General features: G+C 41.4%; 1 protein-coding gene across 2 annotated transcripts; it reads left to right on the top strand.

Moving 5' to 3' along the window:
* The first annotated feature begins 7,232 nt into the window (after positions 1-7,232).
* Positions 7,233-12,413, top strand: LOC147631394 (protein argonaute PNH1-like). 2 transcript variants are annotated; one of them, XM_086809801.1, is made up of 4 exons: positions 7,275-8,254; positions 9,115-9,392; positions 10,020-10,402; positions 10,558-12,413. In XM_086809801.1, exons 1-4 carry the CDS (start codon positions 7,480-7,482, stop codon positions 12,068-12,070), a joined length of 2,949 nt encoding a protein of 982 aa, XP_086665927.1. In that variant the 5' UTR covers positions 7,275-7,479; the 3' UTR covers positions 12,071-12,413. The 2 variants fall into 2 exon arrangements, with proteins under 2 accessions (XP_086665926.1, XP_086665927.1); XM_086809800.1 differs by having other exon boundaries at positions 7,233-8,254; positions 9,115-10,402.
* Positions 12,414-16,640: the final 4,227 nt, after the last annotated feature.

Genomic DNA, 16,640 nt, shown 5'->3' with positions numbered 1-16,640 from the left:
CCTTGGTTCCATCTTTAAACTCTTTCACATCTGCAATAGTCGGATTTATGTCCGGTATCTCCGGTGCCTCTTCATGCTCACCTTCTATGTAGTCCCAATAGCCCTTTCCCATCAAGAAATTCGTCAACCTGAACCTCCAAGCATGGAAGTTATTCTTATCTAGCTTCTCAGCCACAATCTGGGTTATCTCATCATTTGACATCTTGCCAAACACACAATTTTACCAGAAACAGCACTCTGGTTTGTCCTGCACAAACTGCTGTATTTCCTGCTGCAGCGGTATTCCTGCAGCGGTACTGTAGTACCCTCAAATGTCACAACCAGTGACTTCAATGTGCATACATACACCCAATGGCAACTGTTGACCTCTTTGCAGCACCCACAGTGTCTGCACAGTCAATATGTCTTCTTGCAGTTCTTAAAACAGAGTTCTGCAGAGAATCGATGACTTACCCGCAGTGCTTGAAATCGCCTGCTTTCCGAAGAACGGAGGTCCAGATGCGCCCGAAACGCGTTTTCAGCCCAGAAAATGTTGTCCGATATAGGACGGTATGGTTGCCCTATAGCTTTACTCCCGCGAAGAAAGCTCCTCAATCAGAGATCGTTTGCCGGTGCCTCCCGTAGAGCTCCCGACAAGGGTGTAGTCACCAACACAAATAGGGAAGAGTACTTGAAGCTCTTACCCTCGTACCGCTTCCTATGGTTCTCTTGCTTGCAGCTCAGCCCTTAGCATGAACCAGGCTCTGATACCATGAAAAGATGTAGGGGGGAAGAGAGCTTGAGCTCTTGCAAGCACACACACACTCACAAAACCCTAATAGAGAACACACAAGGTGAGAGGCTGAAAATCTTCTTCTTCTTCACTCAACACTCAACACACCATATACAAGATATGAGTACACACAATATGAAAGGTACTCAACCAAATACATACACGGGTTCTCTATAGTGTGAACCCAACTAAATGAGCTGGCGCTATAACTATGCCAGTCTCTAGAATGGCTGTCGCACAGCCTGTCATCCCACTGGCCGCATATCACCTATGATCTCACCAACCATGCCAGTGGTGTAAGTGTGGGGCCTATCCCCCAGGCGGGTCATCAGTGTCCACCGCCTCACTGGACGAGCTCGATAACTCAACAGGTATGAGGGTTGCCCTACCGGAGCTCACCGAGAAGCTCAAAATGGTTATTGTGAATGTGTGCATGAGCGATGCACGTGTGAGGTGCATGCGCATGGGTTGGTTCCCACCACCCGAACTTCTACGTTCAAGCACTCAAATGTATCATTGAGGGGGAGTGTTGAGAGGTAGCAATTGCGTTTATGCAATGCTACATTGATATGGGTGATGGATGATGGGTGAGTTGTGAAACACCTCCATTAAGAAGGGGTGTTGAGAGATGTAATCGTGGTGTTGTGTGTATGTGGGAAAGCACCCTAAAGGTGCAAGATATTGTGGCAAGATAAGAATGCCACATGTAATATTGAATGGTGTATGAGTGTTGACCAAAAGAGTGGAAAAGGAGTTGCCACAGGGATGATGATATGTAAAGTGGGATAAGGCTAGAAAGCCTATATCATTGTATGGTTCATTTGTGATATGCAATAGAGCTATTGTTGAGTGTGCAATCTCTCTCTCTCTCTCTCTCTTATGGAGTTCTTAATGTGGTTTAATCCACCTTAATTATGTTGCTTAATCTATGTCTATCACCATGATCAATCCCATTTTAGGATTGTTTAACAACACACACCAGACACACTAGCACGAGTGCAAGTGTTACATGTTGCCAAACAAGAGAAAGTTCTCTCTCTCTCTCTCTCTCTCTCTCTATATATATATATATATATATATATATATATATATATATATATAGATCTCTCTCTCTCTCTCTCTATATATATATATATATATATATATATATATAGAGAGAGAGAGAGAGAGAGATCTATATATATATATATATATATATATATATAGATCTCTCTCTCTCTCTCTCTCTATATATATATATATATAGAGAGAGAGAGAGCTCTCTCTCTCTCTCTCTATATATATATATATATAGCTCTCTCTCTCTCTCTCTATATATATATATATATAGAGAGAGAGAGCTCTCTCTCTCTCTCTCTCTCTCTCTCTCTATATATATATATATATATATATATAGAGAGAGAGAGAGAGAGAGAGAGAGAGAGAGAGAGAGAGAGAAGCTATATATATATATATATATATATATATATATATATATATATAGAGAGAGAGAGAGAGAGAGAGAGAGAGAGAGAGAGAAGCTTAGTTTTGTAGCTTAGTTTGCATAATCATTTAATAAGTTAATGCATTCTTGATTTATACTACTTTATATTATATTTGGATAATTTTTTTATTTCCATATTACGATCGCCTCTAAGACTGGTATTCATCATGGAATATATGTGGATGAAGTTTTATTTCCATATTATGATGTCACTGCTAATGACTGGCAGTTTTTATGTTCTTTTTGAAATGACATTATAGGGTACATTACAAAGGTAGCTATTTGAGCTAACACTTTTTTTTTGGTATTCTCAAAAGAAGAAAAACAAGGGACATTAACCCATCATGAATGATGTACACTCTTTTCAAGCTTGTCATTTCAAAACAAAGGTAAGTTGCTCTTTAGAGAAATCTAGCTACTATTGTTAGCCTCTTCTACTACTTTACATGAAGTTGATCGTACAACTTAAGATACATCTATTGTTTCCACGTGCCTTTAGTCCCACATGATACACTTTTATGATTCAAGACATCCTAGCATAACCACAAATGCTGTAAAAAAGCTAAACAATAATAATTCACAAGGGAAATGGACTTAATGATGTAACCGGCATCATATGATAGAAAACTAGAGGATCTCTTATATACTTTACATGAACATTTTGACTAATTATTTTAGGTTCTGTGAGCCACGATAAATAAATCATTATTTAAGCATACGAAAGAAGAAAAGGGGACTCAGTTATATGAATCTTGACTTTTACCTAATTCAAGAGTCCATTTTTTACAGATTAGTATAAAGACAAAGAATTCCTTATAAGTCTAATAGCTTTTTATAACAAATATTAAAAAAATATATACTTCGCATAGTTTGGTGCGTGCATGCATGTGCATTTGTGTGTGTGCGCACACCCATGCTATGCGTGCACGTGCGTGTGTGTGTGTGTGTGTGTGTGTGTGAGAGAGAGAGAGAGAGAGAGAGAGAGAGAGAGAGAGAGAGAGAGAGAGAGAGAGAGAGAGAGAGAGAGAGAGAGAGAGAGAGAGAGAGAGAGAGAGATCCTCTTACTCTTTAAAGGTTATGACTAGCAAGTGTCAAATGTGCATGAGGATTTGTGTATTTTGTACCCTTAAAGTTCACATCCTTATCACTTTTTCAATAGAGCCTTTATGCTTTCCTTCAAAATCAATAGTACTATGATGCTTACTTTCAATATTAATTAACTCCCTTAATTTATCTTTTAAAAATTTGGATTCTCTATGACTTCTTTCAAATCAACTCTTGCAGAATTCTTGATTTTCAGGAAAAAGTATGTAATTTCAATGTCTAAAACAATTAGTCATGTAAAAAGTGGATGTACATGTTAAGAAGTTTGTAATAACAACAATTAATAGAATGAGCCTTCATAAGATAAAGTATAACACTCAATAGACAAGTAGATTCAAGTGTTCCTTGTGATATTAAAAAGAGAAATGGTTCACATTTGCCATAGGGTTTTCTATTTTAAGAAAAGGCCAAGAAACTATGATGTACATGATTTAAAGAAAACATAATGTAAAGCTAAATACTTGGAAATTACCCATCAACTTTCTCTCTAGATTCTATAGGCACTATATGCCTATTGTTTCATGACTATGACAAGGAGAAATTTGTTCCTAATGTGTATCATCTTTTCTCTTCCAATGTCCAACCGTCTTAAAATACCACATCTCAATATGGTTAACCTATCTTCTTGTGTACTTTTGTGAAACCTCTTTGACTAAATTAATAATTTTACAAGTTGTTTTTAGATGCATATTCTTTAAATCCATTTTTTTAATGTTTTGTGTTCCCTCTCTCTCTCTCTCTCTCTCTCTCTCTCTCTCTCTCTCTCTCTCTCTCTCATCCCTTATTGATATGTTAGTTTACCAATATTATCAAACAATGGTAATAAATAATATCATATACAACATTGCTAGAATAATGGTCACCTCAACTTGCTTTAGAAACACTTGATCAAGAACTTGTTCACAATTTATGAAGACAAGTTAGTTCAAATGCATGGTTAAAGGCTTGTCACACATTAGAAGGCATCTTAGTAAGTGACAAGCTCCTTGATGACAAAGTATGATAAATTGTGCATCTCCTAGCTCTTTATTCTCACTCACATCCATGATTTTTCGGTCTGGTCCCTTAAATTGCACCTTCCAATTTCCATGCCAATTTGCAAAATACAATATTCCTATTTGTTCGCCTTTCACTTAAAGCATTATTATCCACTTAAAACCCCTTATTCATAGGTGACTCAAGTCTCCTCATCCAACATCAATAAAAAGGTGTGTGTGTGTAAATCCTTGTATTAATAAAAAACACGTCTCCTCATCCTCCATTGGTGCCTGCCAACCAAAGATTGAAATCTAAGGGCAGGTTCAGTAGCTTCTCGTTGGTGCCCATGACATAGTGCCTTTCAATTTTGTCAACCACGGTAGTGGGACCCACTTAACTTTCAAGCACCACATGCTTGTGGTTTTCCCAAAACGTACGAGGGCAAACATCACACAAAAGTTTAGAAAGAAATGGACTTGTTAGAAATCAAGCATGTTACCTAGGTCATTGGAGGCTTGCCATCATATGATTGTGCTATGGTTCATTTGCCGAGGGAGATTGTGGAAGCCTTATTGGACTTCGAGGCTAGACGCCAACTAGGAGTGGACGTCCAATGCAATGCTTTTTGCTTCCGATTATAACTACCTAAATGTGGCCTAAACAGCCTTGGGGAGCTTGGAAATTTGAAGGTTGCTATGGGCCCTTAGAGCCCATTTTAATGTTGGGTTTCAAAGAAAGGCCACTCCAAGGCAAAGGTATCATGTAAGTCTATTCCAAGAAGACACGATTGTAAAAATTTAGCACTTGTGGTCACGCTTGATTTTTGATGGGCATTTTTTGCCCTTTTTTCTTGTTCTTGTTTTTTTATTGCCAAGAATTATCCAAACTTGTTGGTTGCTTGATGAGCGTTAGCTCAACGGTCAAGTGGAGGCACTCGGTTCAAATCTACCCTAGTGGCATTGTAATTTCAACACCTAACTCTCACATAAAAAGAAACAAAGGATTTTCAAAACCTTGTCGCTTGTAGTTCTACTAGTTCCAAGATGAACTAGATCAGCTTATTGTCCTTGATGTTCAGTGCCATGGTCTCTTTCTTTTTGAACTTTATCTGTTTGGCTACTTCATCCGCCTCATTGTTGTTTGTGTTGATCCAAATCCATTCTTTCCATTTGGATTACTTCGAGTTTTGCGATCTCCTTCAACAGCTTTGTCTTGGACTCCTTCAAGGCCAACCTCATGTGCACAGACAAGCACTTTGGACTAGCTCTCTTGTTGGAACCTGTTGGGGTCTTCCAAAGGTGATATGATCGAAACATTGATTTTCGAAACCTTGCCAAAAAATACACTAAATTTCTAAAAGAATGCATATATTATAGAATTCCTAATATGCAAGTCGGGCCTGCCCCTTGCAATATAACACGATTCAGAATGCAAGTAGAGTAGTGTGTGTGTGTGTTTTTTTTAAAATGTGAAACGGTCGAGAACGGGAACGTGGGAATCGGGATCCTTGTGGGGCCTTAATGTTGTGGGGCCCACAATCGACCGGGTGCCACGCTGGCAGACTAGATATCTTGCGCTAGATACATTTCGTTAAAGGCTAAAGCTGCTTTGTAACGTCCGACGTGGCGGTATCTGAAGCATTCGAGCCAACGTGGCGCTATTAAGGTTGCAGAAAGATAGCGCAAAAGGCCAAAAATGTGGGAAAAATAAATAAACAAATAGATGTGGGCCCATAGATTTCAGGGTCTGAACTGGTGCCAGGTCATCCAGTACAGTCCGTATGCAAGTGAAAAGCCACAAAAATGAGGGTGGGTGCCACGTGAGCCATTATGTGTTAGTCCGGCCTGTTTAATAATGATGACGCTAAAATACGGATTTCAATTTATCACGTCATTTTCACCACTAAACATACGTCACAATTAAACCCTTTAACTCTGTATTAACAATTTAATTTAGTATTATCAAGTTGTATTAATATATTAGTACTGTATTTTTCCCGACTGAGAATTTTAAAAATTTGATAATAATAATAGTTGATAAATTTATAATAATTAGCGCTGGAAAAACCCGGTTTCTATTGTATTTTCCCCGGCTAAAATTCAAGAATTCAAGGGACAAAAAAAAGTATTCCAGTAATAATCCCGTTTACATATCAGATTTTTAGTTATAAATTCCCGGTTGCTTTATTTTAACAGGTTGAGAAAAACATTTTTGCACTAACCGCTGGTTAAAAGCGTGGTTAACATCCACATTTTCTCATAATATATATTAGAAAAGTAATTTCCATAGTTTTTGAAACAATTTCTGTAGTTTTTTAAAAAGGACTAAAGGAAAAAATGGTTAGAAGAAAATCGAAACAGTAATTTCGGGAGTTTTTAAAAAAGGACTATTATTTATTTATACCTTTAGGAAAAAAAGGACTAATTGGGTTTGCATTTCTGCTATTAAAAACAAATTCTGTTCTGCCCATAATATAAGCTTAAAAGTACATTCCACCAGAAAAGTAATTTCTGTAGTTTTTAAAAAAAGGACATTTCACCAGAAAAGTAATTTCTGGAGCTAAAAAAAAAGGACTAAATACCCTTAAAATATAGAAATAAAAGGACTAAATGCCGATTTAACTTTACCGTAAGTCTTGTCCTAAGTGGTGGTTAGTGCGGCATTGTACGTTAAGCAGAGCTGATTAATTTATTGTTTCTTCTTTTCTAAAAATATATTTATTTTATCAAGAGCCGTGCATTTGTATGTTTGAAAATGTAGGCTTTATTTAAAAAAGAGAGAAATTTAATTTAAAGGACAAATTTTTTAATGATGCGTAATTAAGTAGTGATTAGCATATTCATTTTCATCTTCTACCTTTCTTCTTCAGTACTGGACATAAACCCGCCATAGCCCAACTCAACACGCACAGCTTTCTCCCCCCCACCCCTACCCCCCCCCCCCCCCGCCCCCGGCTCCCTCCCGGCGGTTCTGAGTGTTTGTCTGCTCTGTTTCTTTGCAAGCTCAGCTGAGCTTTTGAGCACAGTAATGGTGGATGTCTGAGTAGTGAACTTATTCTGACTATCGTCTGTCGCTCATACACATTGTGGAGCTTCAATATCATCGGCTACCCTCGTTTTTTTCTTTCGTTTTTCTCTGCAAAATGCCTCCCAGGAGAGGACAAGGTCGTGGCTATGGCAGCACAAGCGGCCGCGACTTTGAGGAGGAGGGCGGAGACAGCTTTTATGGTGGGGAAGGGCAAGCTGCTGCGGGTCGTGGTCGGTGGCAGCATCAGTATCAGCATCAGCAGTATCAGCAACTGCCGCATCGCGGCGGCGGAAGAGGAGTCGGGAGAGGATTTTGGCAGCAACAGGGTTTTGGTGGAGAAAGAGGTGATCAGGCTGGAGGATGGAGAGCAGGAGGACGGGGCGGAAGGGGCGCAGAGCAGCGAGCCTCATCGCAAGATTGGCGTTCAGATGCCGGGATTCTGTCTAGGGCTGGAAGAATGGTGGGGCCCGAGTACACAGGAAGCCACGACTATGGCGGGAGAAGAGGTGAAGATCAAGGAGGGGGGGGAGGAGGCTCTGGCTATGGCGAGAGAAGAGGGGAAGATCAAGGGGGAGGAGGCGGTTATGGCGGGAGGAGAGGGGAAGATCAAGGGGGGAGAGGAGGCTCTGGCTACGGCGGGAGGAGGGGGGAAGATCAAGGCGGAGGAGGCTATACGTATGGCGGAAGGGGTGGCAGAAAAGGCGGAGCTGCCAGAGGAGGGGGCCGAAGCTTGAACTCGGAAAGCGGCTACGGCAGAGGGCAAGGAGGCTACTTCGAGTCAGAAGAAGCAGGAGGAGGAGGCAGCAGCAGTACGAGCGGCAGCTATGGCGGACGAGGAGGAGGAAGGAGAGGAGGAGGACGCTCTACAGGCTACCAAGCTCAACATCAGGGTTTCTCGTTCTTCTCCTTACTCTCTTCATTTTTAATCTGCAGCTTCGGCGATTTCTGATCTTTATAGTCATGGTGCATTGTATAACCGTAGCGACCCCTGCAAACTCTGCGTTTGTTTGGCAATGGCGAGCTCACTAGGCCGATCATCAGCTATGACAACCTTGACCTTGCTTTTATGATTCGGCTATGATAATCTTTGGCCATGGTGACCTTGAACGTTCTTTGCTTTTAGGGTTTGAGTACGGTGATATATCTTGGTTTTGCATATAGCTTTTAGGGTTTTGCATCCAACTTTTTCTCTTTTAGGGTTTTCCATTTACCTTGCCTCTGCAGCAATTTTGATTCTGGACAATCTTAGCTTGGTTTTGCATTGATCTTCTCTATTTGGACCGCTATTGCGGTCTTGAATCGGTCCACATTGTGTTGCCAGCGCTCAAGGGTTTTGCATTGTTCTTGTCTAGTTTATCTTGAACTTTCCTTGCTCATGTCTGCACATGGTGGATTATTCTACGTGCTTTGTCAGCTTATAAGGGCTTTGTTGGATTTTTTAAAATGAATGGGGGCCTTGTTGTAAATGTATTTTGCACTCCTGCTGCTTGCATTTGGGTTATGAGTTTTTGTTCCCAACTAGGTAGCTATGGCCAGTTTTAGCATACATAGCTACGGAGAATGCTATTTGGCCATGACACATTGTGCATACTTGGCATTTTTATATGCACACCATCCATGATACCTATGTCTTGCATGCACTAAGTTATCAAAGTATTTTTCTTTCCGTCCAAATTGCTATGGCAAGCTTTGATATTCATGGCTATAGTAAACAGTTGGTTGCCTTTGATTAGTTTATTGGCTTGAGCAGGATCATGGGCTTCAGTGGAACCTCCACTCGGAGAACTCCTCCCAGGCTTCCCCAGCTTGTCCATGCAAGAGGAAACAGGCCAACCTCTTCCTTTGCCTGCAGAAGATGAATCATTGTCTTCAAGAGTCACTGTTGGAGAGAGCTATGCCAAAATAATCGGAGAGGCAAGAGTAGAGCTGTCATCTCCTTTAATGTCATCTCTAAAGCTGGTTGCTCCAAACAGACCCCTTGCGGGAAACATGGGGCAAGCTATCAAAGTTCGGGCTAATCATTTCAAGGTAACCTTCCATCCCGGTGACAACATTTATCAATATGATGTAGATATCAGCCCCAAAATCTCATCCAAGGGCATTGCACGCATCCTTGAGCGTCAGCTAGTTGATGTATACCGTTCTGAATTCAATGGCAAACTCCCAGTTTATGATGGCAGCAAGAGTATGTATACCCATGGCCCCCTTCCATTTGAGCACTGTGAGTTTGTTGTGATCCTGTCAGAAGATAAGGGAACTTCCGGCAGAGAGAAGAAGTTTACTATAGCAATCCGTCATGTTTCAACTCTGAACAGGAAGAACTTGGAAGATTTTCTTAGAGGCAAGCAGGTCCCCACCCCTCAAGAGCATCTCCAAGCTCTAGATGTACTGCTTAGAGAGCATCCTGCACTACATTTCATACCAGTTAGCAGGTCTTTCTTCAAAAGGGAATTGGGTCATCTTCCCTTGGAGGGAGGGCTCGTTGCACTGAATGGTTTCTATCAAAGTCTTCGACCTACGGAGGATGGACTACAACTTAATGTTGATTTGTCTACAACAGCATTTCATGATAGCATTTTTGTTATTGATTTCCTCAGACAGCAGTTCAGGAACTTTGATCCACGCTACCGACTGATGGATGTGGTCCGTGTGAAGGTCAAGAAAGCACTTGCTCGGTTGAAGGTGGAAGTCACTCACAGGCAAACACCTCGGAGGTACAGGATCTCTGGCCTGTCCACAAGCCCAACAAAAGATCTGAAGTTCCCTATGGAAGGTGGGGAAGAAATGCGGGTAGTAGACTACTTCAAGCTTACATACAACTGCGTGATTAAGTACCCGGAGCTGCCATGTTTGCAAGTTCAAGCTAACAAGCCCAGTTACCTGCCAATGGAGGTATGTAAGATTTGTGATGGCCAGAAGTATGGTGGCAAGCTCAATGACAGGCAGACTACAAAGTTGAGGGGGGTAGCATGTGTCCCACCTAGAGACCGAGAAGAGAAAATCCGCAGCATTATAAACAATTTTGATGGTCCGGGCAGGTAGTTTCTTTCTAGTGTTTAAGGCAATGGCTATACGCTTGATTAATGATCTGTCCTTGCTAGTTAAGGTCAAATGATTGTGATAGTTATATAGTACTGTCATTTTATTGCTTGCTTATGCGATAACATTTGAATCTTAATCTTAACTGATGCAGAGGGGAGCATGTTGGGAATTTTGGTGTACAAGTAGTCTCTGAGTTGACTGTGGTGAATGCTCGTCTTCTGCCTCCTCCAAAGCTCAGATATGGAGATCAAGGGAAAGTCACTGAGATAGTTCCTAGTTTGGGTGCATGGAATCTATTGAACTCCTGTGTTGTGGAGGGTGGGACTGTGGCTTACTGGGCTCTGATAAGCTTTGATCAGACTCTGAATGAGCATATGGCTGCTGATTTTGTCTCTAGTTTGAGCAGAAGGTGCAATGAACTAGGTGTTAGAATGGCTGAACAGACAGTAATTCCTCCTCTCTTGTGCATGTGGGAGGATCTTGAGAGCCCAAGACTTGAAAAATATTTGAGACTTGTCCATGATCAGGCATCTCAAGCTATTCATATCAACCAAGGACAGGCAGCACAATTGCAACTGTTAGTTTGTGTAATGGCTGACAAACACCCAGCTTATGGGGAGCTGAAGAGGATTTGTGAGACCCAGATAGGCATTGTTACACAATGTTGTTTGTCAAAGCATGTGAAACAGCGCAAATCTCAGTATCTTGCAAATTTGGCTTTGAAAGTGAATGCTAAGGCGGGTGGGAGAAATGTTACGTTAGCACTGGAGCTTCCGCTGATGTGTCCCGTGTTCAATAGACCCACAATCATATTTGGGGCAGATGTCACCCATCCATCTCCAGGTGATGATACAGGACCCTCCATTGCTGCTGTGGTGGCCAACATAGACTGGCCATCTGCCAACAGATATATAGCACGAGTTCGTGCGCAAGCCCACAGGGAGGAGATAATTGAGAACTTGCGGGAGATGGTCCAAGAGCTCTGGCATGAGTTTTGTGAGAAAACAAAGAGCCGGCCAGATCGTGTTATCATGTTTAGAGATGGTGTGAGTGAAGGTCAATTTGATGAAGTTTTGCAGAAGGAGGTGGTGGCTTTAAAAGAAGCCTTTAAAGAGGTGGGAGGACCTGATTATAGGCCCTTGATCACATGGGCGGTGGTTCAGAAGAGGCATCATACCAGGCTATTCCCGGCTGACACATACAAGGATAAAAACAACAATATCTTACCTGGAACTGTGGTCGACTCAACCATCACACACCCTAGGGAGTTCGATTTTTTTCTCTGCAGTCATGCTGGGATTCAGGGCACTAGCAGGCCTACACATTACCACGTGCTTTGGGATGAAAACAATTTCAAGTCTGATGATTTGCAAGGGTTGGTGTATAATCTGTGCTATACCTATGCTAGGTGTACTCGTGCTGTGTCCGTTGTCCCCCCAGCTTATTATGCTCACCTTGCAGCTTACAGGGCTCGCCTCTATGTGGACTCGCCGAGTGGTTCTGATGCTTCCCCCAGAGGGGGATCTGATTCTGCTGTTCTCAGGGGTGTGCGTTCTGGGACTGCATCAAGTGGAGGGGGGGAAAGTTCTAGAGCTGCTGCTCCTACTGTCCGGCCACTCCCTCGTGTGCAACGAAATGTACTGGAAGTCATGTATTTCTGTTGAGAATATTGACATCCTGTAGACTCGCATGTTTTCAAACTCTTCTCGCCACTGGCTGGAGTGAGGTTTTTGGATTACACAAAGTACCCCTTAGGTATTGCCATGTTAGTGTTTTCTGTGGCAGCCTAATGCGAACTGCAAAATTTAAGGACCAAAAACATTTGCCATTTTGAACTTGTGCTCTTTCGAGTCATTTTAGCATGCAGTCTTGAGGGCATGTGTGCCGTCAAGACCTTTGGCATGCAATCTGGAGGGCGTGTGAATTGCTCTATGATACGACTCAGGCAAGGCAGTTTGCATGCCATTTTGAAGGCAAAGTGTTCTAAGCTGGTATGGTTTTTCTTTCCTTGTTGGTTGGACTTCTGAATGCTATTTTGTCCGTCTTGATAATGAGCTTGCTTGCCCGCCCCCTGCGTGGCATTGCAATTTCGCTAAAAAAAGCTGGAAGGCCTATATGCAGTGAACCCTTGCTTGTTTTCTTGTTTCGTTTGAGTTGCCTTAAAACAAACACCTTGTTTTAAGGCTTCTGTGCAGGAACCGTTCTGAGGGCAGGGTGTTTTGCCTGTCCATTAGAGATGGGTGGCTGCAATGGGCAGGGAGTTGGGACAGGCAAGACCCACTGGTCTATCTCTGATGGGTCGCCAGGATGGGATGGTTCTGTAACCAATCTAATCTTTGCATCTTGTCTTTTAAGTTCTAGTTTAACAGTTCTGTACTGATGAAGCTGGGAATGGCAACGGAGATGCAGTATATTAATGGGAGAGGGAAACCTTGAAAGCCATACCAGCTTCTGGGGTTACGTGGAGAGGAAAACCTTGAAGCCATACCAGCTTTAGGGTCATATTGAGAGGGATGCAACTTGAAGCTTACAATAACAGGTACTGTAAACTTTTTTTCTAACCAGTGAAAAAGTGGATCTTCAAGCTCAACCAGTTTCAATATCTTCAAGGTCAACCAGTTTTAATTGAAAACAAAAATCATAGAATAACTTGTTTCACTAGTTTTTTGGAAATTTGAATATTTAAATCGAGTCTAGGCAAAATTACAATTGGTTTTTCTCAATTTCAGCCATGTGAATTAGCCTAAAGAACGGTTCTTCTTGACACCACCCTCCAAAATCCAGTCACCCACACCGCCGCCACCACCACCACCACCACCATCACCTTGTCACTGATCCCCCCACATACATCCTTGCACCACCACTATGCACCTACACCTACCCATCTTCCATACCTCTGTAGTCTCATCACTATATGGCTGGGGTCCCTTGTCAGATGGGATGACAGTCGACATCCCTAGTTTACTTGTTTTCTCTAGTTTACGCATTAAAAAGTCCAAGTTATGTCTCAAAAACTAAAAGCCTACTTTTGGTAGGTGTAGCTTGTAATTGAGTTTTAAACTTCTAGTTTAAAGAGCTAAGCTCTAACCAATACACTTAACCACCACTTTACTAGTCCTTAAAAAAAAAACACACATCCTAGTTCAAATTTTTTCTCTAGTTTACTTATGCAGTTTTTCCTAGTTTACTTGCATACAAGGCCTTATTTTTACTTGGCATGGCAAGAAATTATGGTGGTTGATCGTCATTTTTTTTCAAAAAATGATTGTGTCAAATGACGATGGTCGGCCATTGTCTCTAGTTTGCTTCTTTTTCCTAGTTTACTTTCGTTCTAACGCACAACAATGGTGGTGGATTGTGTGATTGCATAGCCGTTGATTCTAGCCTTCATGGGTCTTAAAGACCTTGTGCCATATATTGCCAAGGACCACCCGAAAAGCCTAGGGTTTCTTACTAAATTGCAATTTGATTATCCCCCTCTTGAGTTTTGCGATGTGAAAAGTGTAGTAATACATGTAATTGTGGGAGATTTCTTTCGAGATCTTTGAGAGGATTAAACATATAGAAGGGTGTGGGGATCCACACATGGAGGAGAAAGATAGATGACACATGGAGTGGAGAGATTTGGGGTTTTAACATGGCACAAGATGACACTTTGCACAAAGATCAATGACATGGAGTGGAGAGATTTGGGGTTTTAACACAGCACAAGTTGATGACACTTTGTACAAAGATCAATGACACATGGAGGTTAGAGATTAAAGTACAAATTTGAAGCGTATAGTTGTGGAGATTAAGTACCTTAAGGATGGAGAGGTAATGATGAGGTATAACATCCACAGTGAGTACGATGGAGATTAATAATAGGATTTACACATTAAGAACTTGAAGTTGGAGCATTCTTTGTTTTGGGTTTTTGGTTGGGGTGTGCATATGCTTTTGTAAGCTTATGATATGATTAATAACTAATTGAATGTAAATGTGTTTCATTTTTTATTATTTCTCTTGCGAATTGGGAGTTGATCAATAAGGTATAGCCACTCGTTATGCTTTTTTTTTTAATCAACTAATTGTGGATCAACCATCGTAAAGGAATGACTAATTTATAGATAGTTTATAGTTGATTAATCTCAATTTATAATTTTAATCAAAGATCTAAGTTCATTAATCAATACTTTTTCATACAATAAAATGAATAGCTATATTGGATTTCAATCAAATAGTATATACTTGTTTGACTATCCTTGTTGCTTTATGTTTATTTTTTATGAATTGATAATCACTTGACTTAAAACTAATTAAGCTTTGTTGATAATATGTGATCAATTCTCTTTGTGAATTAATCATAGTTTAATCTCCAACTTAAAGGAAGTTTTGCACACTACATTGGCTTTATGTAATGGATCTTTGATTAGTTACAAAACTCAACACAAATTAAGAGTTTATGAAAATATAAGATTGCTTTATTTCATATCTCGTGTGGGAGTTTCATGATTAGGCTTTAAAGCTTCTAACAACATTATAAGAGTATCATATTAATAAAAAGTCATGTCATTACATACAAAAGAAGGTTTTCATGCCCTAAGTTGACAAGGACATTAGCCATTGAAGTTTTGGAATCCCTTTGCATCCATATTGTTCACAAGCTAAGTTCAAAAAACCAAAAAAAGGTCAGCCTAATACAAATGTTTGTATTAGCTTACACTCTAGGCTAACTTTGGGTATGTCTTGTGTCTATTCAGAGCTTCAGCGATATCCCTTTCAGTCATTCATCAACATTGGTTAATGAATACACATTCTCATTTTGGTTGAGGTCGAGAATCAAGTACACAAAGTATAGGTGCTTGCATGCAAGATGGTTTTCTCTTTTCAATCCTTCTCATCAAATTTGGACAAGTGCATGTTGGATGGCCTTTGATATGTATATCATAAACACCAACTTCTATGTCTTTCTCAAAAGTTTGTATAGTGAAAATCTCATGTTGTTTAGACTTAATCTCCATTTCTTGTGTTACCCTTGCTTTCATTTCGAGAGCTCCTTTAATTCTTGTTGTTGCTTGCTTTGAGATGCCAGTCTTGTATCTCATACGTCACCCCTCTCGAGATGTAATATTTGTTGCTGTTGTGTCTTCCTTTTGAATCTCTTGGCTCACTCCTTGTAATGTAGAGGAGGATATATTTTCTTCCACGTTCTTCATTTGCAAATTGAAACCTGTAAGAAGCAATGCATCAATCTCATCTTTTGAGAGTTTGGTACTCTTTGCCACATGCTAAATCGAAGGAACTGTTTCACGTAGGCTGTAACGCCTGTGTGATCGACGGCAGAGCGGATGGCCAGATGGGGCTTTAGCGTCAACGCCTCGATCGGAGCGTCGAGGACGTGGCCATTCGGGGTTCAGTGGGAGAGGACGCCCATGCGGAGTCATGGGCGGCCAGGCTAGTGTGGACGGCAGGCCACACACTATATAGCCTGGGGGATGAGGGGCAATCCTCATTCTTCCTCTATGGTTGGGTGGTGAGTAAGAGGCCGTCCCCTCCTGTGGTAACGCCCGTAGTGGTGTTACGGTGATCTAACATTGGTATCAGAGCGTCGGTTTCATGTGGTCAAGGTCCGTGCGCGTGATCGGGGACCAGAGCCCACTCAATGGTTTTCAATCATTCAATAAAAATCTTATCTTTGTCTCCACAATCGACTGTGTGGAGGGAGGCGGCCATAGCTGGAAGGAAGGGTTCTCTCTCTCTCTCTCTCTCTCTCTCTCTCTCTCTCTCCGTTGCATACACCCAAGTGCTCCATTTTGCAGGTAAGCAATTTCATTTTTTTTTTTGCTTCGGAGCTTGTCTGCGAAAGAAGAGTTTTTCGTCTGGTGTAGAGAGAAAAGTCGGCTGTGAAGAGAGAGAGAGGCGGCTGGAGCTTTTCGTTTGGCGTAGAGAGAGATCGGCTATGAAGTAAACCAGTGGGAGGCCTGCCTGGTGCTGTCGACGGCTTTTCCCATAGGCGGCCAGCGCAAGGCCAGCGCAGTCGGCGGCCAGCCAGGCCAGCCCACAGGCGGCCAGCTAGGCTAGCGCAGTCGGCGGCCAGTCAATTTTAATTATTTTTTATTTTTATTTCTATTAAAAAAGCAAACGAACACCTCTCTCTCGATAGTGGAGGGATAATCCCGCGGCGAGGGATAATCTAGGGTGGTTCAGGCAGCACAGGTTCTCACGGGGATTAATTTTTTTAATGAGTTGCAA

Source organism: Cibotium barometz, chromosome 15, assembly GCF_041138505.1.
Source record: "Cibotium barometz isolate CiBa-2024 chromosome 15, ASM4113850v1, whole genome shotgun sequence".
In the NCBI taxonomy this organism is placed as follows: domain Eukaryota; kingdom Viridiplantae; phylum Streptophyta; class Polypodiopsida; order Cyatheales; family Cibotiaceae; genus Cibotium; species Cibotium barometz.
Note: the sequence above shows the minus strand (reverse complement) of the source record. Positions and strands in the feature narration are given on the sequence as shown.